The sequence below is a fragment of the Vulpes vulpes genome, chromosome X, assembly GCF_048418805.1.
Source record: "Vulpes vulpes isolate BD-2025 chromosome X, VulVul3, whole genome shotgun sequence".
NCBI classification, from domain to species: Eukaryota; Metazoa; Chordata; class Mammalia; order Carnivora; family Canidae; genus Vulpes; species Vulpes vulpes.
Window position 1 is genome coordinate 73524917 of NC_132796.1, and position 21377 is coordinate 73546293.

The 21377-nt window shown below is 40.8% G+C and overlaps 1 protein-coding gene across 1 annotated transcript; it reads left to right on the forward strand.

The window, feature by feature from the left end:
* The first annotated feature begins 20037 nt into the window (after positions 1 to 20037).
* On the forward strand, positions 20038 to 21067 carry BEX3 (brain expressed X-linked 3). Its single transcript, XM_025988127.2, has 2 exons — positions 20038 to 20122; positions 20377 to 21067. Exon 2 carries the CDS (start codon positions 20486 to 20488, stop codon positions 20822 to 20824), a length of 339 nt encoding a protein of 112 aa, XP_025843912.1. The 5' UTR covers positions 20038 to 20122; positions 20377 to 20485; the 3' UTR covers positions 20825 to 21067.
* The last annotated feature ends 310 nt before the right edge of the window (positions 21068 to 21377 follow it).

The following is a 21377-nucleotide window of genomic DNA, read 5'->3' on the forward strand; positions in this document are numbered from 1 at the left end:
CACATGTATTTACTCATTAATCCACTGATGGATATTTGAGCTGTTTCCATCTTTTGCTTATTATGAATAGTACTAGTATGAACAGGCTTTGTGAGGACACATATTATTATTTCTCTTGAGTAGATATCTAGGAATTGAATTGCTGAGTCATACAATAACTCTATGCTTAATTGTTTCAGGAACAGCCATACTAGTTTTCCAAACTGGCTGACCATTTGACATTCTCATCAGCAGTGTGTAAGGGTTCCAGTTTCCTCATATCCTTACTTTTTATTATCTGACTTTTTGATCCTCGCCGTTTTAACAGGGGTGAAATGGTATCTCAATGTGGTTTTGGTTTGCATTTTCCTGTTAACTGATGTTGAGCATCTCTTCCTGTGTTTATTGGCCATTTGTGTATCTTACTTGGAGAAATGTCTATTCAAATCCTTTGCCCATTTTTAAATTAGGATATCTGCCTTTTTATCATTGAGCTATAAGTTTTTAATTATTCTGGATACAAGTTCCCTATCAGATATATGACTTTTACATATTTTCCCTCATTCCGTGAGTTGTCTTTTCACATTCCTGACCTTGCACTTTGATGCTTAAAAAATTTTAGTTTTGATGAAGTTCAATGTAGTTTTTCTTTTTTTGGTCATGTTTTGGTATCACATCTAAGAACTCTTTGCCATATCAAAGGTCATGAAAATTTGCCCCTATGTTTTTCCCCCAAATAGTTGTATTATTTTAGTTTTTACATTTAGATCTCTGATTTATTTTTAGTTAATTTTTTTGAATATAGCATGAGGTAGAGATCTAATATCATTAGCTTGCTAGTCACTATCTAGTTATTCTAGCATTATTTGTGAAAGGATGGTTTTTTTCCATTTAATGGTCTTGGTACCTTTGTCAGACACATGGTTTTATTTCTGGACTCTTGATTCAATCCCACTGACCTATATGTCTATCTTGTACCAGTATCAGACTATCTTGATTATCATTGCTTTGTAGTTAAGTCTCAAAAACAGGAGATATGCAGTGATGTACTTTATTCTTTTCCAGGTTACGTTGGCTATTTAGAGGCCTTTGCAATGCTATACAAATTTGGAAACATTCCATCAATTTCTACAAAGAAATCAAATGGAATTCTGAAAAGGACTGCATTGAATCTGTATATAAATTTGGGGAGTATTGCCATTTTAACAATATTAAATTTTTCTGCTCAAGAACATGGGATTCTTTTTTCCCATTTAGTTGCCTCTTCTTGGGGGCACCCAAGTGGCTCAGTTGGTTAAGAATTTGGCTTCAGCTCAGGTCATGATCCTGGGGTCCTGGGATTGAGCCCCGTGTTGGGCTCCCTGCTCAACAGGGAGTCTACTTCACCCTCTCCCTCTTCCACTGTGCACATGCACTCTCTCTCTCTAGTAAATAAATAAAATCTTAAAAAATAATTGCTTCTTTTTTTCCTTTTTATTTTTTTTATTTTTTTTTATTTTTTTTCCTTTTTAAAGTAAGCTCTACAACCAATGTGGGGCTTGAACCCACAACCCTGGGATCAAGAGTTGCATGCTCTGACTGAGCCATCCAGGCATCACAAAGTTTATTTTATTTTATTTTTTTAGTAATCTCTACACCCAAATGGGGTTTGAACTTCCAACTCTGAGATCAAGAGCTGCATGCTCTTCCTGCTGAGCCAGCCAGGTCCCCATTTTATTTAATTTCTTTCAATAATATTTTGCAGTATTCAGAGTATTAATTTTGTACTCCCCTTATTAAATTTATTTATAAATATTTTATTCTTTTGATGCTATTCTAAATATAACTGTTTTCTTAATTTCCTTTTCATATTGTTAATTATAAGTGTATAGAAATGCAATTGAGTTTTGTATATTGATCTTGAATCGTGTAACTATGCTGAAGTTGTTTATTCTATTAGTGTATATCAGTGGATCCCATAAAACGTTCTACATACAAGATCATGTCGCTTCCTCACCTCTTGGTCCATCGGGGCAGGTCCATATATCCCACTGCCCTTCATCGGTAGCAAAGAAACAGAAATTGACTCAAAAAGAATTTAGGGGAGCTAGCGCAAGATGGCGGAGGAGTAGGGTCCTCAACCCACCTGTCCCCACCAACTTACCTGGATAACTTTCAAATCATCCGAAAACCTACGAATTCGACCTGAAATTTAAAGAGAGAACAGCTGGACCGTTACAGAGAGAAGAGTTTTCGCTTCTAACAAGGTAGGTAGATGGGGGGGGGGGGGGGGAGAAGAATCAAGTGGAGGAGGGGCACCCGCAAGGAGCCGGGCTAAGGCGGGGCAACAAAAGCCTCCAGGACAGAAGAGCCCAGTCCTGGGGAAGCGGGATCCTTAAAAATCCGCACCAGATTCTTCCCAGAAGGAAAGGCACTTAGCAGGGAAACCGGGCAGAACCACAGGAGGGGCAGTGGAGCCTCCAGTCTCCTGGGGTCACTAACAGAGGAAGTGCAGCCCCGGGGGAGAGTGCACCACAGACTGTGGGCCAAGCTCAGTAAAGGGCTGGAGCGCGGTCCCCATTGGGGCATGGGAGAAGCTCAGGTAGTGGCCCCGGGCGGAGGGGGCTGCGCCTTGCTGCCTTTCGGAGTCGTGGCCCCGGGAGTGCGATTCCAGCAGCACAAGACCCGGATCCCAGGACACCGGGGGACACAGCTGGGGATACTGCGCTCCCCCCGGGACAGGTGGGAGGCATGGAGGGCACAGGACAGGGAGGACTTTCCTGGCTCTGGGCGCCCCCAAGCTGTGCAGAACAGTGCCGCCGCCCGCCGGGAGCATCCAGGCCAGTGTGGACTGGGAGATTCCAGTGGTTACTGCGGGAGCTGACTCCAGAGCTAGAGAGCTGGCCCCCACCAGTGTTGTTGTTCTTCCTGGTGTCACCCTGTGCCTGGGACGGAGCGGGGCTGCCATGGAACAGGGGCCTCACAGGATAAACAGCTCCCACTGAGCCGTGCACACACCTGAGAATCAGCACAGCACGCCCCTCCCCCAGAAGACCAGCTGAAAGCACAGGGGAAGAGCAAGTTCTCGGCCAAGCAGCACTGGAAAGCTACAGGGGAAGTCGAGGGATTTATAGTATATAGAACCAGGGGTACCGCCCCCCCTTGTTTTTTTTTTACCGCCCCCCTTTCCTTTTCTTCCTTTTTTCAGTACAACTTGCTTTTAGCCACTCTGCACTGAGCAAAATGACAAGAAAGAACTCACCACAAAAGCAAGAATCAGAAACAGTACACTCGGGCAGCCCAGGTGGCTCAGCGGTTTGGCGCTGCCTTTAGTCCAGGGTGTGATCCTGGAGGCCCGGGATCCAGTCCCACTTCGGGATCCCTGTGTGGAGCCTGCTTCTCCCTCTGCCTGTGTCTTTGCCTCTCTCTCTCTCTGTCTCTCATGAATAAATGAACAAAATCTTAAAAAAAAAAAAGAAACAGTACTCTCTGCCACAGAGTTACAGAATTTGGATTGAAATTTGATATCAGAAAGTCAATTAAGGAGCACAATTATAAAGCTATTGGTGGCTCTGGAAAAAAGCATAAAGGATTCAAGAGACTTCATGACTGCAGAATTTAGATCTAATCAGGCCAAAATTAAAAATCAATTAAATGAGATACAATTCAAACTGGAGGTCTTAAGGACGAGGGTTAATGAGGTAGAAGAGTGAGTGACCTAGAAGACAAGTTTATGGCAAGGAAAGAAGCTGAGGAAAAAAGGGAAAACAATTACAAGACCATGAGGAAAGGTTAAGGGAAATAAATGACAGCCTCAGAATGAAAAGTCTATGTTTAATTGGGGTTCCAGAGGGCGCCGAGAGGGACAGAGGACCGGAAAGCATATTTGAACATATCATAGCTGAGAAATTCCCTAACTTGGGGAGGGAAACTGGCATTCAAATCCAGGAGATAGAGAGGTCCACCCCCCCCCCAATCAATAAAAACCGTTAAATAGCTCGACATTTAATATGAAACTTGCAAATATCAAAGTTAAAGAGAAAATCCTTAAAGCAGCAAGAGACGAGAGATCCCTAATTTATATGGGGCGAACTATTAGATTAACTGCAGACCTCTCCACAGAGACCGGGAAGGCCAGAAAGGGCTGGCAGGATATATTCAAGGTCCAAAATGAGAAGAACATGCGGTAATGTATACAGCAAGGCTCTCGTTCAAAATAGAAGGAGAGATAAAGCGCTTCCAAGAGAGGCAGAAACTGAAGAAATATGTGACCACCAAACCAGCTCTGTGAGAAATATTAAGGGGGAACTCTGTAAAAGAAAGAGGAATCCCAAAGAAATAAGCCACAAAAACAGGGACTGAATAGGTATTATGATGACACTAAATTCATATCTTTCAATAGTAACTCTGAAAAATTAATGGGCTTAGTGATCACATCAAAAGGCGCAGGGTTACAGACTGGATAAACAAGCAAGACCCATCTATCTGCTGTCGACAAGAGACTCATTTTAGACGTAAGGACACCTACGGCCTGAAAATAAAAGGTTGGAGAACCATCTACCATTCAAATGGTCCTCAAAAGAAAGCAGATGTACCCATCCTCATATCAGATAAATTAAAGTTTATCCCAAAGACATCTATTATTATAGATGAAGGGGGACACTATATCATACTTAAAGGTTCTATTCAACTAGAGGACCTAACAATCATGAATATTTATGCCCCTAATGTGGGAGCTGCCAAGTATATCAATCACTTAATAACCAGAGTAAAAACATACTTAGATAATAATACACTAATACTGGGAGACTTAAATACAGCACTCTCTGCAAATGACAGATATTCTAAGCACAACATCTCCAAAGAAACAGGCCTTTAAATGATACACTGGACCAGATGGATTTCACAGGTATTTACAGAACTTTACATCCAAACGCAACTGAATACACATTCTTCTCAAGTGCGCGTGGAACTTTCTCCAGGATAGACCACATACTGGTTCACAACTCAGTTCTTAACCGATACCAAAAGATTGGGATTGTCCCCTGCATATTTTCAGACCACAATGCTTTGAAACTTGAACTCAATCACAAGAATAAATTTGGAAGACATGCAAACACGTGAAGGTTAAAGAGCATCATGCTAAAAGGTGTAAAGGTCAACCAGGAAATTAGAGAAGAATTAAAAAGATTCATGGAAACTAATGAAAATGAAGGTACAACCATTCAAAATCTTAGGGATGGGTGAATGGGTGACGGGCACTGAGGGGGCACTTGATGGGATGAGCACTGGGTGTTATTGTGTATGTTGGCAAATTGAACACCAATAAAAAATAAATGTATTATTAAAAAAAACTGGAAATATACAAATATACAAGCTAACCTCACTTCTAAAGGAACTGGAGGAAGAACAGCAAATAAAACCTACACTCAGCCGAAGAAGAGAGTTCATAAAGATTCAAGCAGACCTCAATGAAATAGAGACCAGAAAAACTGTGGAACAGATCAAAAACCAGGAGTTAGTTCTTTGAAAGAATTAATAAGATAGATAAACCATTAGCCAACCTATTAAAACAAAAGAGAAAATACTAATTAATACAATCATGAATGAAAAAGGAGAGATCACAGCCAGTATCAAGGAAATACAAACTATTTTAAAACACATTATGAGCAGCCATATGCCAATAAATTAGTCAATCTAGAAGAAATGGACACATTTCTGGAAAACCACAAACTACCAAAACTGGAACAGGAAGAAATAGAAAACCTGAACAGGCCAATAACCAGGGAGGAAATTGAAGCAGTCATCAAAAACCTCCCAAGACACAAGAGTCCAGGGCCAAATGGCTTCCCAGGAGAATTCTATCAAACATTTAAGAAGAAACCATACCTATTCTACTAAAGCTGTTCAGAAGGATAGAAAGAGATGGAATACTTCCAAACTCGTCTATCAGGCCAGCATCACCTTAATTCCAAAACCAGACAAAGACCCCACCAAAAAGGAGAATTATAGACCAATATCCCTGATGAAAATGGATGCAAAAATTCTCAACAAGATACTAGCCAATAGGATCCAACAATACATTAAGAAGATTATTCACCATGACCAAGTGGGATTTATCCTCGGGATGGAAGGCTGGTTCAATACTTGTAAAATAATCAATGTGAGATTATATGAACAAGAGAAAAAACAAGAACCATATGATCCTCTCAACAGATGCAGAGAAAGCATTTAACAAAATACAGCATCCATTCCTGATCAAAACTCTTCAGAGTGTAGGGATAGAGGGAACCTCACTCATCATCTTAAAAGTTATCTACAGAAAGCCCACAGCAAATAACATTCTCAATGGAGAAACACTGGGAGCCTTTCCCCTAAGATCAGGAACACGACAGGGATGTCTACTCTCACCACTGCTATTCAAAATAGTACTAGAAGTCCCAGCCTCAGCAATCAGGCAACGAAAAGAAATAAAAGGCATTCAAATTGGCAAAGAAGTCGTCAAAATCTCTCTTTGCAGATGACATGATACTGTACATAGAAAACCCAAAAGACCCCACCCCAAGATTGCTAGAACTCATATAGCAATTCTGCAGTGTGGCAGGATACAAAATCAATGCCCAGAAATCAGTGGCATTTCTATACACTAACAATGAGACGGAAGTAAGAGAAATGAAGGAGTCAATCCCATTTCCAATTGCACCCAAAAGCGTAAGAAACGTAGGAATAAACCTAACCAAAGAGGACCTATACCCTAAAAACTATAGAACACTTCTGAATGAAATTGAGGAAGGCACAAAGAGATGGAAAAATATTCCATGCTCATGGACTGGAAGAATTAGTATTGTGAAATGTCAACGCTGCCCAGGGCAATTTACATATTTAATGCAATCCCTATCAATACACCATGGACTTTCTTCATAAAATTAGAACAAATCATCTTAAGATTTGTGTGGAATCAGAAAAGACCCCAAATATCCAGGGGAATACTGAAAAAGAAAACCAGAGCCGGGGTCATCACAATGTCAGATTTCAGTTTGTACCACAAAGCTGTGATCATCAAGACAGTGTGGTACTGGCACAAAAGCAGACACATAGATGAGTGGAACAGAATAGAGAATCCAGAAATGGGTCCTCAACTCGATGATCAACTAGTATTCGACAAAGCAGGAAAGAATCCACTGGAAAAAGGGCAGTTTTTTCCATAAATGGTGCTGGGAAAATTGGACAGCCACGTGCAGAAGAATGAAACTAGACCACTCTCTTGCACCATACACAAAGATAAAGTCAAAATGGTTGAAAGATCTAAATGTGAGACAAGATTCCATCATAATCCTAGAGGAGAACCCAGGCAACACCCTTTTCGAACTTGGCCACAACAACTTCTTGGAAGATACATGTATGAAGGCAAGGGAAATAATAGCAAAAATGAATTATTGGGACTTCATCAAGATCAAAACCTCCTGCCCAGCAAAAGAAGCAGTCAACAAAAGTAAAAGACAACCTACAGAATGGGAGAAGATATTTGTAAATAACATATCAGATAAAGGGCTAGTATCCAAGATCTATAAAGAACTTATTCAACTCAACACCCAGGAAACAAACAATCCAATCATGAAATGGGCAAAAGACATGAACAGAATTTTCACAGAGGAAGACATAGACATGGCCAACAAGCACATGAGAAAATGCTCCACACCACTTGCCATCAGGGAAATACAAATCAAAACCTCAATCAGATACCACCTCACACCAGTGAAAATGGGGAAAATTAACAAGACAAGAAACAACAAATGTTGGAAAGGATGTGGAGAAAGGGGCACCCTGTTGCATTGTTGGTGTGAATGTGACCTGGTACAACCACTCTGGAAAACTGTGTGGAGGTTCCTCAAAGAGTTAAAAATAGACCCAGCAATTGCACTGCTGGGGATTTACCCCAAAGATGCAGATGTAGTGAAATGGCAGGACACCTTCACCCCAATGTTTATAGCAACAATGTCCACAATAGCCAACTTGTGGAAGGAGACTCGGTGTCCATTGAAAGATGAATGGATAAAGAAGATGCGGTCTATGCATACAGTGGAATATTACTCAGCCATTAGAAACAACAAATACCCACCATTTGCTTCGACGTAGATGGAACTGGAGGGCATTATGCTGAGTGAATTAAGTCAATTGCAGAAGCACAAACATTATATGGTGTTATTCATTTGGGGAATATAAAAAATAGTGAAATGGAATAAAGGGAAAAGGAGAGAAAATGAGTGGGAAATATCAGTGAGGGTGACAGAACATGAGAGTCTCCTAACTCTGGGAAATGAACAAGGGTTGGTGGAAAGGGAGGTGGGCGGGGGGTTGGGGTGTCTGGTGACAGGCACTGAGGGGGGCACTTGACCAGATGAGCACAGGGTGTTATGCTATATGTTGACAAATCGAACCCCAATAAAAACATTTATACAACAGTAACAACAAAAAAATATCATGTCATCTGTACATATAGTTCTACTTTTTTATATTTCAATCTGAATGCCTATTTCTTCTTGCCTAATTGCTCTGGCTAGAACTTCAGTTCCATGTTGAAAAGAAGTGTCGAGAACACACATATTTCAGGGATTATGTGTGGCATTCCTTTTTTTTTTTTTAAGATTTTATTTATTTATTCATCAGAGACAGAGAGAGAGACAGAGAGAGAGAGAGAGAGAAGCAGGCTCCATGCAGGGAGCCTGACATGGGACTCGATCCCGGGTCTCCAGGATCAGGCCCTGAGCTGAAGGCAGCGCTAAACCCTGAGTCACCCGGGCTGCGCATGTGTGGCATTCCATATTTCAGCATTAAGAGTGGTGTCAACTGGGTGTTTTTGTCATGTTGAGGAAGTTCCTGATTTACATTCTGGGAGAAATCTCACATAGCCATGATGTATAATGGTTCTTATATGTTGTCAGGTTTGTTTTACTAGTGTTTTGTTAGGGATTTTTGCATCCATGTTTATAAGAGATTCTGGTCTACAGTTTTTTTTCTTGCAATATCTTTGTCTGGTTTTGGTATTAGGGTAAAAGTGGTCTCATAAAATGAGAGGGATATTCTTTCATTTTCTATTTTTTGGAAGAGTCTGTGAAAGATTCTTCTTTAAATGTTTGGTGGAATTCATCAGGGAAACCATATGGGCCTATACTTTTCTTTGTGGGCAGCTTTATTATTAGTAGTAGTAGTATTAGTAGTAGTAGTAGTAGTATCTCTTCACTCGTTTTAGGTCCCTTCAGATTGTCTATTTTTTCATGAGATAGTTTTCGCTGTTTGTGCTTTTCTGGTAATAGGTCCATTTCACCTATGTTATCTAATGTAATGTCATACAGTATTTCATTTTTTAAAATATTTTATTTGTTTGAGAGAGAAAGAAGAGATAGTGACATAGAACACAAGTGGGGATGAGAGGAAGAGGCAGGCTCCCTGCTGAGTAGGGAGCCCAATGCGGGGACCACGACCTAAGCTGAAGGCAGAGGCTTAACCAACTGAGCCACCCAGGGCACCCCTGTCATACAGTATTTCATATTATTCCTTTATAATCCTTTTTCGTATCTATAAGGTCAGTAGTATAATGGCCCCTCTTTTTTAAATAAGATTTTACTTATTTATTTATTTGAGAGAGAAAGAGAGTGCACAAGTGGGCAGAGGGCAAAGGGAGAGGGAGAAACAGATCCCCCACTGAGGAGGGAGCCCAACACAGGGATATGCAGGGCTTGATCCCAGGACCCTGGGATCATAACCTGAGCCAAAACCAGACACTTAACTGACTGAACCACCAAGGTGCCTCAATGACCCCTTCTTTCATTTCTGATTCTAATAAATTGAGTTCTTCTTTCTCTCTCTCTTCCCTCATCAATATAGCTAAAGATTTGTCAATATCCTTGATCTTTTCAAAGAACCAGCTTTGGTTTCACTAGTGTTCTCTGTCTTTCCATTTTCCATCTCATTAATTTATGCTCTACTTATTATTATCCTAACTTCTGCTTGCTTTATGTTTAACTAACTTTTTGCCCAGTGTCTCAAGGTACAAGGTTAAGATATTGATTTGAGATCTTTATTTTTTTTAATATAGACATTTGAAGCTATATATTCCCCTCTAAACATAGGTTAGCTCTATCTCATAAGTTTTGGTATATTCTATCTTAGGATATCAAAGTTTCATTCCATAAGTTTCGGTATGCCATATGTTGTGTTTCATTTTCATTCATTTCAAAGTATTTTTCTGCTTGCCAAATATGATTTCCTTTTTTATTTGTTCTTTGATGCACTGGCCATTTAAAGTGTTTTGCTTAATTTCCAGATATTCATGAATTTCCTAATTTTTTGTTGTTAATATATTATTCCACTTTGGTCAAAGAACATATCTTGTATTATTTCTAACACTTAAATTTTTTTTTAATTAATTTTTATTGGTGTTCAATTTACCAACATACAGAAAAACACCCAGTGCTCATCCCGTCAAGTGTCCACCTCAGTGCCCGTCACCCATTCCCCTCCAACACCCGCCCTCCTCCCCCTCCACCACCCCTAGTTCGTTTCCCCGAGTTAGGAGTCTTTATGTTCTGTCTCCCTTCCTGATATTTCCCAACATTTCTTCTCCCTTCCTTTATATTCCCTTTCACTATTATTCATATTCCCCAAATGAATGAGAACATACACTGTTTGTCCTTCTCCGACTGACTTATTTCACTCAGCATAATACCCTCCAGTTCCATCCACGTTGAAGCAAATGGTGGGTATTTGTCGTTTCTAATTGCTGAGTAATATTCCATTGTATACATAAACCACATCTTCTTTATCCATTCATCTTTTGATGGACACCGAGGCTCCTTCCACAGTTTGGCTATTGTGGCCATTGCTGATAGAAACATCGGGGTGCAGGTGTCCCGACGTTTCATTGCATCTGAATCTTTGGGGTAAATCCCCAACAGTGCAATTGCTGGGTCGTAGGGCAGGTCTATTTTTAACTCTTTGAGGAACCTCCACACAGTTTTCCAGAGTCTAACACTTAAATTTATTTGAGGATTGTTTTATGGTCTATCACATGGTCTACCATGATAATGTGCCATGTGTACTTAAAAGAATGTGCATTCTGCTGTTGTTTGGTGGGATATTCTACATATTTATTAGGTCTAGTTAGTACATAGTGTCCTCAAGTCTTTTATTTCCTGGTTGATCTTCCCATTTGGTTTATTTATTACTGAAAGGGGATATTAAAGTCTCCAAACTATTATTATTGAATTATCTATTTCTCCCTTCATTTTTGCCAGTTTTTGCTTCATGGATTTTGGTGCTTATAATTGTTAAACATTCCTTATGGACTGACTCTTATCACATAAAATGTCCCTCTTGCTTCTGTTTTTTTTTTTTTTTTTGGTCTGGCATGTAAAGAACTTGGAAGCCATTGCTCTATCCTAACAACAAAGTAAAACATTGAACAAACTGAAAATCAAAAACTCTTTTTAGATCCATTAGAGAATTGAGGTCACTAAGCAAATCATTGCCCCCAAAAAGGAGGGACAGACTGGCAGATACAGAAAATCACAATTTGCTGGAACTAATCCAGGAAACTAGTATTGAGGTAGGAAAACCTAAACTACAAATGACAAGTTGCCAGTTCAATGGGGACAAGTCTGAGAGTTAAAACTCCAGATAGGTCCAGTCTTAGGGGTTCCTTCCGCACTTTTATGAGTTTCACCTCCAGGAGCCGTATGAGCCTTCTCACAATGAATACTCTAGAAAATCCCCTTCTGTTTCTGGCAGGCGGGGGGGAAAGTAGTTGCCTCCTCCCCACTGCTCATGCTCTGTTTCTCTCTCTCTCTCAAAACAATAAACAAAATCTTAAAAAAAGATTCTTGCTTATTCTCTTAATTTATTGTAGAATACTTGGAAAATGTGGATAATAATAAATTAGATTTATGATTTTGGCTTATCATCCAACACCACAAAAGCCAAAAGCAATTATAAATAAAATATTAGTGTATTTCCTTTATTTTATATATAATGTATATAAACATACAAGGTTTATATATATACACACAAACAAATAAATAGTATTAGCCAAGAAAGCATAGGTGGCTCTATTTCTAGTTCTGCCATTATCTTTTTGGTATACTAGGCAAGCCTCTTAATTTTTCTGTTTCCCAGTTTCTAAAATAGCCTCTTGAATGAAAATAATTCTAAGGCTGTTCTCAGTTTTTTTAAAGGTTTTACTTACTTATTTGAGAGAAAGGGAGAGCAGAAAGAGAGAGAGAGAGAGAGAGAATGAGGGAGATGCAGAGGGAGAGGGAGAAGCAGACTCCCTGCTGAGCAGAGAGCCCGATGCAGGGCTCAGGGCTCCATCCCAGGACCCTGAGATCATGACCTGAGCCGAAGGCAGACACTTAACCGATGGAGCCACCCAGGTACCCCACGGTGTTCGAGTTTTGACAATACTTGATCTGTGAAAGCTTAGGACTACTGGTGATACTAATAAATCATTCTCTGTAAATCCAAAATTAGGCAAAATCATAGAATACATGACTATAAAATCTAATGTTCTATAAGCCTTCTAATCTGTTCTTTTGGCCTCACAGTTTATTCTATTTCCAATCCTTTCTGGTGACTTTGCGCATTAGTATCCAATCAATCAGTACACAGGTGGATAATTGTAGACAAATATCCTAAACTTTTTTCTAGTAAAAATTAATTTCTTAGAAATCTTAAAGTCAAAAAAATATAGGTGGAACAAGGCTGTGGAAATTCCATTCTAGGTCCTACTCAAAAATTATTTTGTACTTAATATTTGTAATCAAATAAGTGTCACTTGACGTATTGACTACCTTGTCTAGCTGGAGGGTAAGAAAGGGATGGTTAGAGGCACATACCAGTAAGATGTGTGATGGTTTTAAAACATGCCTACCAATTATTTGGCATTCCTTCCAACAAAAGTTGGAATCTATAGTCTCTCCCCTTTAATCTTAGAAGAAGTTATGACTGTTTTGACCAGTGGAATATAGAATTGAGCCTATGTGACTTCCAGGTTTAGGTCATAAAAGGCCATGTAGCTTCTACCTTATTTATGGGGGAAGATTTGCTTTAAAAGCCCTTAAATGGCCATGTTGGATAGGCTATATATGGGAACTTTGGTTGATAGTCCCACATGAACCTGTCCTTAAGCCATCTCAGTCTCAGATGTTCCAGGATCCAGCTGTTTGAGTCATCTACAGCCTTTCAAGGTACCCTCAGCCAAGCCACCCTAGCTGAGGCTGCAGATGTCCTGCAGCAGAGAAGAGTAGTCCCTGATATGTACTTTCTGAATTTCTGACTCACAGAATCTGTGAGTATAAATATCAGTTGCAGTTTACACCAGTGAATTTTGGGAGAGTTGTTATCTATCAATAGAAACTTGGAAAGGCTACATGTAAGGCTGTAGGTGATAGCCACAGGCACACAGTAGTCATGAAGCCAATGTGTTATCAAGTCAGCCAAATGGAATTGCACAAGTGTGAGAAAAGGTGAGAAAACAAATGCAGAGTTTTAACTTGGCAGCTCATTTTTTTGGGGAAAAATCACAAAATTTTTTGTATTTCTGATATCTCTTGAAAAAGAAAAGAAATATTTGGCAACTTTGGGCCTGAACTGCCTCCTAACAATAATTAGCAAGAGCTAAGCAGAGGCTGTCCCATATTGATAGAGCTTTTGTTTTCCAGCTTAATCAGATTCCTGCTTAGCTGGCTTCACTCACATATATGTTACCTTTGACCTTGTGAGTTGCAATCCTTGAACTGAAAGTCTCCAGGGTACTAGGGCCTTGCTAGGTGCTAAAATTATATTATCAGTGAAATTTACATAGGACTAGCAACAGCAAGGCAAGGTAAAGTCTTCTTATGAACACTGATGCATAAGTTTCCTGATACTCCTCCAATTTCATCCCAGTCTAGGAGAAAGTAGGAATGGTACTAGCTAAACTCTGAAGCTAGAAGGCTCAAGGGAATTCTTTTGGCCCATACATAGTCCAGCTTAGTTATCACTTTAGGAAACTATACAGGACAGAACTTCTTTTTCACCAGAGTCTTCAACAACAGGAGCTAGAGGCCATGGGTATCTGGTGTCTCTTGGTATCATCTGCAGTCCCTGAAATAAAGAAAAGCTCTTTAATAGATAATGAGGCAGTGACTATTTGTTGCTTTCACATTCCAACATCTTAGCCATATAGCTATGTTATTATTTCAGACTAGATCTCTTGAATGAAATATATTATCTCTTAAATGTTCCAAATTCTTAGAGTAACACCCTTAAAATTTCATCAGGTCCATTCTCCATTCTTCACAGTTATTGGCATCAAAGTTATAATGGCCATAACTTATAGGGAAGTTAGAATAGGCATAATTTCCTATATTCTTAATACTTAGTTTGTTAATAAGTGCTTAAATTTAGAGAAAAAGAGAGAACTACAATAAGATTGCAGTAATGAAGCATCAGGAAAACACAGAGAACTATTCTAAGCTGGAACAGAGATACCCACTCCCACAGAGCCCACCAGGTCTCAGACCTCCATCTCTCAAGCCTGGAATTCACATAGGAGGGGACAATGAGAGAAAAACAGGATAAGAACTACAATCCAACTTGGTGGCATTTTCAGCCAAATACATGTGAGCTATATCATGGCAACATGCAAAGATATCAGCAAAGAATTTCCTACGATGGGATACTAATCTGAGATCTCCATGATTTGATAATGGATAACTAGTTAAGGCATAATCACACAACAGGTTTTTTTTCCCCAGTAGCTGTCTCAACAGTGCTCTTTCTGTCAAGCCTTTCCCTCTGCCCTTCCTACTGGGCAATGGGCTTCTTTAACTACACCTCAATCCTGTTCCTCAACTTTTTAAGTCAATTTTGCTTAATAAAATAGTCTCTATTGGGCTGTTAAAAATTTGGTTCTAAGTATTTTAAAATGCGAATCTCACTTGTAATTTAGAATCCTCCTCACACCTCTAGGAGATCTATATCTATATTCTCTATATATCTATCTACATATATATCTATAAATAGAGAGATTGGTTGATTGATTATAAGGTCTTGACTCCTATAATTACAGAGGCTGTGAAGTCCTACAGTATGCTGTTTGCAAGCTGGACAGTCAGAAAAGCCAATGGTGTAGTTCAAAGGTCTGAGATCTGGAGAGCTGATGTGTAGACACCAGTCTGACTTAGAAGTTCTAAGAATCAGGAATACCAAGGGCAGAAGATCAATGCCACAGTTCAAGCATTCAGACAGAGAGCAAATTTAATCTTTCCTCTGCCTTTTTGTTCTATTCAGACCCTCACTGGATTAGCTGATGCTGACCCACATTAGGGAGGGCCATCTGTTTTACTCAGTTCATCAATTCAAATACTAACCTCTTCAAGAATCACCCTCACACACACACAGACCCATAAATAATGTTTAACCAGATATATTGGCATCATGTGGCTTAGCTGACACATAAAATTAACCATCACACCTTCCTTCCTTGTGTTTACTCAGATGGTTTCAGAGCTTGGAGGATGGGGATACAAAAATAATTCTTTATCGGACTACCTAGAGTAAGACTGCTGTCATTGTATGATTAATCTTCACTGAGCTCAAATTTAATTCCCATAGAGCTTGCTGATAAGGACTGGCACCTTGGAAAATTAGGCCATATCTTGCATGTGACTCCTAGCTGGTAACCTTCACAAGGCGTTCCTTTGATTCCTAAGTCTCTTTGCCCTACTCCATAACAGTTTCTGGTAAGGATGTATCTTAATAACTCCCCTCCCCAGTTCCAGCTCCAGAGCCTCTAGGCATGGTAGAATTTATTTCTCATGCCTCTCCAGAATTAAGAATTTAGGTAGGGGTTCAATCCTAGCCCTTTTCTACCTGGCCATACCCATCATGTCTCTAAAATATTCTTTCCAGAAATGGGTAGGAAATATCAGAAAGGGAGATAAAACATAAAGACTCCTAACTCTGGGAAACGAACTAGGGGTGGTGGAAGGGGAGGAGGGCAGGGGGTGGGGGTGAATGGGTGATGGGCACTGAGGGGGGCACTTGACGGGATGAGCACTAGGTGTTATTCTGTATGTTGGCAAGTTGAACACCAATAAAAAATAAATTTATTATTAAAAAAATAAAATAAAATAAAATATTCTTTCCAGGGGGGCCCCTGGGTGGCTCAGATAGTTATGCTTCTGCCTTTGGCTTAGATCATGATACCAGGATCCTGGGATCCAGCCTTGAGCCCTGCATGGGCTTCCTGCTCAGCTGGGAGTCTGCATTTCCCTCTCCCTCTGCCTCTCCCTCCTGCTCCTGTGCTCTCTCTCTGTCTCTCAAATTAACAATTAAAATATTTTAAAAATGTTTTTTCCGGGGTCCTATAGCTTGCAGGCAGCTCAAAATCCCAGTGGTAAAGCAGATATCCAGCAGAGAAATGAGAAGGAAGACTTACCGTCTTGTAGATATCCCTAAACTCGATGCACAATTCTTTTGGGATCCCACTCTCTTGGCTTTGGGGAAGGGAATCAATCAAGTGCCACCATCTACCATAATTACAGGAGATAATGAGAAGGGATAGGTTCTTTCTACAAACACTGCACTTCCCAAAATGTGAACCTAGTCTCCTCTTTCCTAGTCACACTATTCTTCTATCATTTGGGGTAAGAGTCACTTAACTAGTTCATCCTCTCTCTGTCCTTGGGGGCACATGAGTCTCAAACTAGGACTCTTATGTCTTTCTAATTCAGCCTTGGGAAATTTTAAATTTTGTTCTCAACAGGTTGCTACCTATCTCAAACTCCTCAGACAACTCCAAGGACAAGAAAAGATCTCAACCAACAAGTCACAACATCTTACTAAAGATAACATCATATCCAGGACATTTTCCCCCTATCTTTAAAGCACCACTTCATTACAACCAACTGCCTATGTATCTGATCAGGAGAAATATACAAATGGATGTTTTTATCCAAGAAAATTTGGTAGTTTCAAACAAAAGACTTATTCAAGATGGGTCAAAAAGACAACAGCAAAGCATTCAGCCACTGTGAAAAATAAAAATCTTCTTGCTAAACTTTATATCCAATAGTTAAATCATAGTGGTTTCCTACTTTCAAGGGATTCTTTCTACTAATTCTTAATTTTCATAAAAGCTTTTTGTATTGATATAAAAGCTTAGAGCAATACAGCCCACTGAATGAAAAGCAACTAGTTAGCCTTACTAGTGGATGCATTCAGTCAACAAATATTCACTAATCACCCACTTTGTACAAGGAACTTTATAAGTCATTGGGTCTGCAAAGTAGAATAAAGCAGATATGTTTTGGGCCCTCATGGATTTTAAAGAAAAGTGGATTCAGCTAAGGAAAGAATTATGCTCTGCCTATTCTTCAAATCTTGTTAGAAACCATCTAATAATGGTAAAAAAAAAAAGAGCCAGCTTTTATTGAAAATTTATTAGGTTCTGTGGTAAGTACTTAATATATGTAATTTACTTCTACAATCCCTGTTTCACAGAGGAAGCACAAAGACCTTGAAAAGTAATTGACCCAAAGCCACACTTCAAGTATGTAGCAGATATGATTTAAACCCAGATATGCCTGATACCACAGCTCATGCTTTCAATAAGCATCCTTGCAGCCAGTGTCATTAATAGAACTATCTGCATGAAGAGTTGCAAACTGTGAAACAGAATTCAAGAATCACTACTCCTTTAAAATACAATTTTGGGTGTGATTGAGCTTTTGGAACTTGTCAAAAAGAAAACCACAGGCCCCAAATGGCATCACTTTGGTTAAGGCCTCAAGTTAGTAGCAAACCAAGTTAATATCTAACCTAACTGCAGTTTTGACCACCTAGGAATGTAACCTTTAACTAGTCAGCACCAGTAAGGTAATTCTGTCACATGAACCCTCTGCATTCCACCAAAGCAAAATCAGGTAATCCATGTACGAACCCTCATTTGTCTCCAAATGAAGGTGACTACAGGTGAAATAATCCTTTTTTTTCTGTTTATGACTTCCTTGTCCTGCCCTTAAAAACCTTTCCTTTCCTGTAGTCTTTGGAGTTCTCCTCCACTTGCTAGATGGGATGCTTCTTGATTCATGGATCATTTAATAAATTCAATTAAATCTTCAAATTTACTTGGCTGAATTTTGTTTTTTAACAAGCTATACCTCAAAATATCTTCAAAGCATAAAAAGCTCAAACTATGTATGCACTAGGCATATATTCTTCATTTATTCAATGTCCCAGCTAATTTAGCAGGGTAGGAGATTACACAGGAGTTTGGAACCCAAACCAGAGGCAGTAAGCATTTGTCTGGCCTGTCTTGCCCCAGTGCATATAACTCTTCTGGTTCCTTTATCACAGCCAACACTTACTAAATTTTTTTTTTTTTATTATGAATGCCGCTTTCCTAAAGACATCTGTTTTCTAACTATGATAAAATCTGTTTAGTTACTTTAAAGTGGAGACAGGAACATTTACACTCCAGGTGAATTTCAGTCTCAAGTTTAGTTGCTTCATATACACCCTGTTTATTTCTATTATTTTTTGAAACATTTACATCAAAAGGCAGATGGCTTTGGAACTAACGTCTGCATATGGTATACTTGTGATCATTCTACGAAGATATTTGTTAGGGGAGGTTTTTGAAACTTTGTAAAGGAAAGCAGGGTGTAAACAGGCTCCTTTTCTTCAAAGACTATGGTATCAAAAACATCGCAAATTTACATTAAAAGGCCAATATCTGACAACTGGACTTCTCCCTAAAGATTTACTTTACAGATCATTTTGAAAATACCAACTATGTTCATAAAGATGCCTCTTTTTTTTCAAAATAGAAATCTGAAACAAGATATGTGTTTCAAAAGCGATATTAATGTCATGTGGAACTCAGAGAAGATATTTTGTGTGATACGAGTGAGTATAATTTTTTTAAATGAGGCTTTTTCATCCCGCAAGATGAAGCATTTCTTTCAAAAGAGAAATCTCGCAATTTCTAATTTTTTGAGGCATGCTGGTTTTTTAAAAAAAGGAAATGAAAGAGAAATTCTTTGGAAGAATTCACTCTGTCTCCTTGCCTCTCTAATAGGGCTCCTGCTCCCTTCCCACCCCAGCCTTCATTCTAAATTTCCTGGAAGGATCTGAATTCAGGGGATGCAATGGGCAACGGTGGTGGTGCACCTGAGGGTGGATGAGGGAAAGAGGGGGTGCGGCCAGCGAGAAAGGAAGAGAAAGCGAAACAACTCAAACTCAAGGCCTGGGGCGGGAGTGGGAGGGATGAAGGGTATTGCAGACCCTCCCGGGTAACCTGAGAAGTTACCTTCCTGAGAAGTTTATACTCCCTCCGCTGGGAGGGGAGGCGTTTTTCGGGCCTCAAATTGTAGAGGACCAAGCTGAGTGACACGGCGGTGCGCGCTGGGGCTCAGTGCAGAAACCGGCTAAGGGGGTTGCCTACGCCTGTGCGTGAGGCGAGGCGTGGGGGCGGGTAGGCGCGCCGCACCAGCCGCTAGATTTGGGGGGCGAGCTCCATGGTGACGTGAAGGCGCTCACGTGACGTGGAGCTGCAGAGCGACGCAGCCTTCGGTGCAGTCGTCACTCCCATCTGGGTACCTGCTCTCCGGTGTCCTGCGCCCGGCGGGCTGGCGTCAGGCCCGAGGAAAGCGGAGCAGGTAAGGGCTCCGGGGCCGGTGCGCGAGGCCAGGGAGGCGGCGGTCCGCCTACTTTCGAAGCCGGCTCATTGGATCAGCGCAGCAGCTTTCTTCACCCTCGGCATTCTTGGGGACATCCGTAGTGGCCCCCTGGGGTGGGGGTGCTGGGGCGGCCAGAGGGCAGCAGAGCAACTAAGAGCGACTGGAAATCACCCCCGACTACCTGCAGGAAAATAGTGAACCTCCCGGGCGGGGTGGGGGGACGCTAGGGTTGAGAGCCGGAGATGGGGATTAGGGGGGCGGCCAGGGGGGCCCGGGACCCGGAAGGGACCAGGTGGTGGCAGGTCGGCGCCAAACGCTTCGCAACACTCCCCACTCCCTCCACGCTGGCCCTTTGCAGGACTGCGGGCCTAGGTGTCAAGTGACGAGGCGGCGCCCACACGGCGAGAATCGGGAGAAGGAGGAGACAGCAAGGATAGGCCCAGGTCGGTGCGGGGGACAGAGTGGGGGTCGGGTGCAGAGCCGAGTTTGTGACTCCTCCCATGTACGTCATCCCCTGTCCCCCACCTCCATTTTGGTGCCTGCGGAGCTTGGGGAAAGAATCCTGGGAAAGGAAAAATGGTGGGCTTTGGGGGAGGGAGGGTAAAGGAGAAAGCTGGAGGGAGGGGCTCGATTCGGAGGCCCCCTAGAGGACGCCTGAAGCTCCTAAGGTGGGAATTTTTTTTTTTTTAAACGTTAGGTACCAGATCTCTGGATCCTGCTGCTCAGTACACCAAGCTTTCAGTCTCTCTCCTTGCCTTTGTCTTATTTGTGTTCAAAGAAAACCAACCAGGAAAAAAAAAAATCTCATGGCAAATATCCACCAGGAAAACGAAGAAATGGAGCAACCCATGCAGAATGGAGAGGAAGACCGCCCTTTGGGAGGGGGAGAAGGCCACCAACCTGCAGGAAATAATAGACGGGGACAGGCTCGTCGACTTGCTCCTAATTTCCGATGGGCCATACCCAATAGGCAGGTCAATGATGGGATGGGTGGAGATGGGGATGATATGGAAATGTTCATGGAGGAGATGAGGGAAATCAGGAGAAAACTTAGGGAGCTGCAGTTGAGGAATTGCCTGCGTATCCTGATGGGGGAGCTCTCTAATCACCATGATCATCATGATGAATTTTGCCTTATGCCTTGACTTCTGCCATTTTCCATGAGATTAATACTGTGATTCACATTGTTTTTTTTTCCTTGCCTTTTCCTGATAACCTTTACTGATCCATTTGCTGTGAACCGTATGTAATTTCCATGTGTCAGGTGGATTCTGTATTACCAGATTCCAAATGGGGATTGCCTTGGCGCTCAGTCTAAGTTTCTGTCAACAGTAGAGTCACCCAATTGCATGGAAAAGTGTAAAGTTAATAAAGCAATTAAAAAGCAATCTATACATTTATTATTGTCTCATTTAAAAGCATATGTATAATATGACCCCCCCCTCAAAAAATCAGAAATCAGATGCTCCAGGGTGTTAATTGGGTCACGTTTCTCTGTAGTTGAATACTATGTAACTTTTTTCTTATCTGAAGTTTTAGTAGCAAAAACAGTTTTTCAAGGAGTGTGAATATAGTACAGATATATAATACTGGTTCATCAAACTTTAAGAGTGAACTTTAAGAATTTTCCAGTTTTAACTGGATGAATAAACCCTCCCTTTGTTACAGGTACATTCCTTTTAAGAGTCAATCTTCTTT

Coding starts and splice junctions, on each gene's coding strand:
- BEX3 (XM_025988127.2), top strand. CDS start 20,486: ATGGCAAATATCCACCAGGAAAACGAAGAAATGGAGCAACCCATGCAG.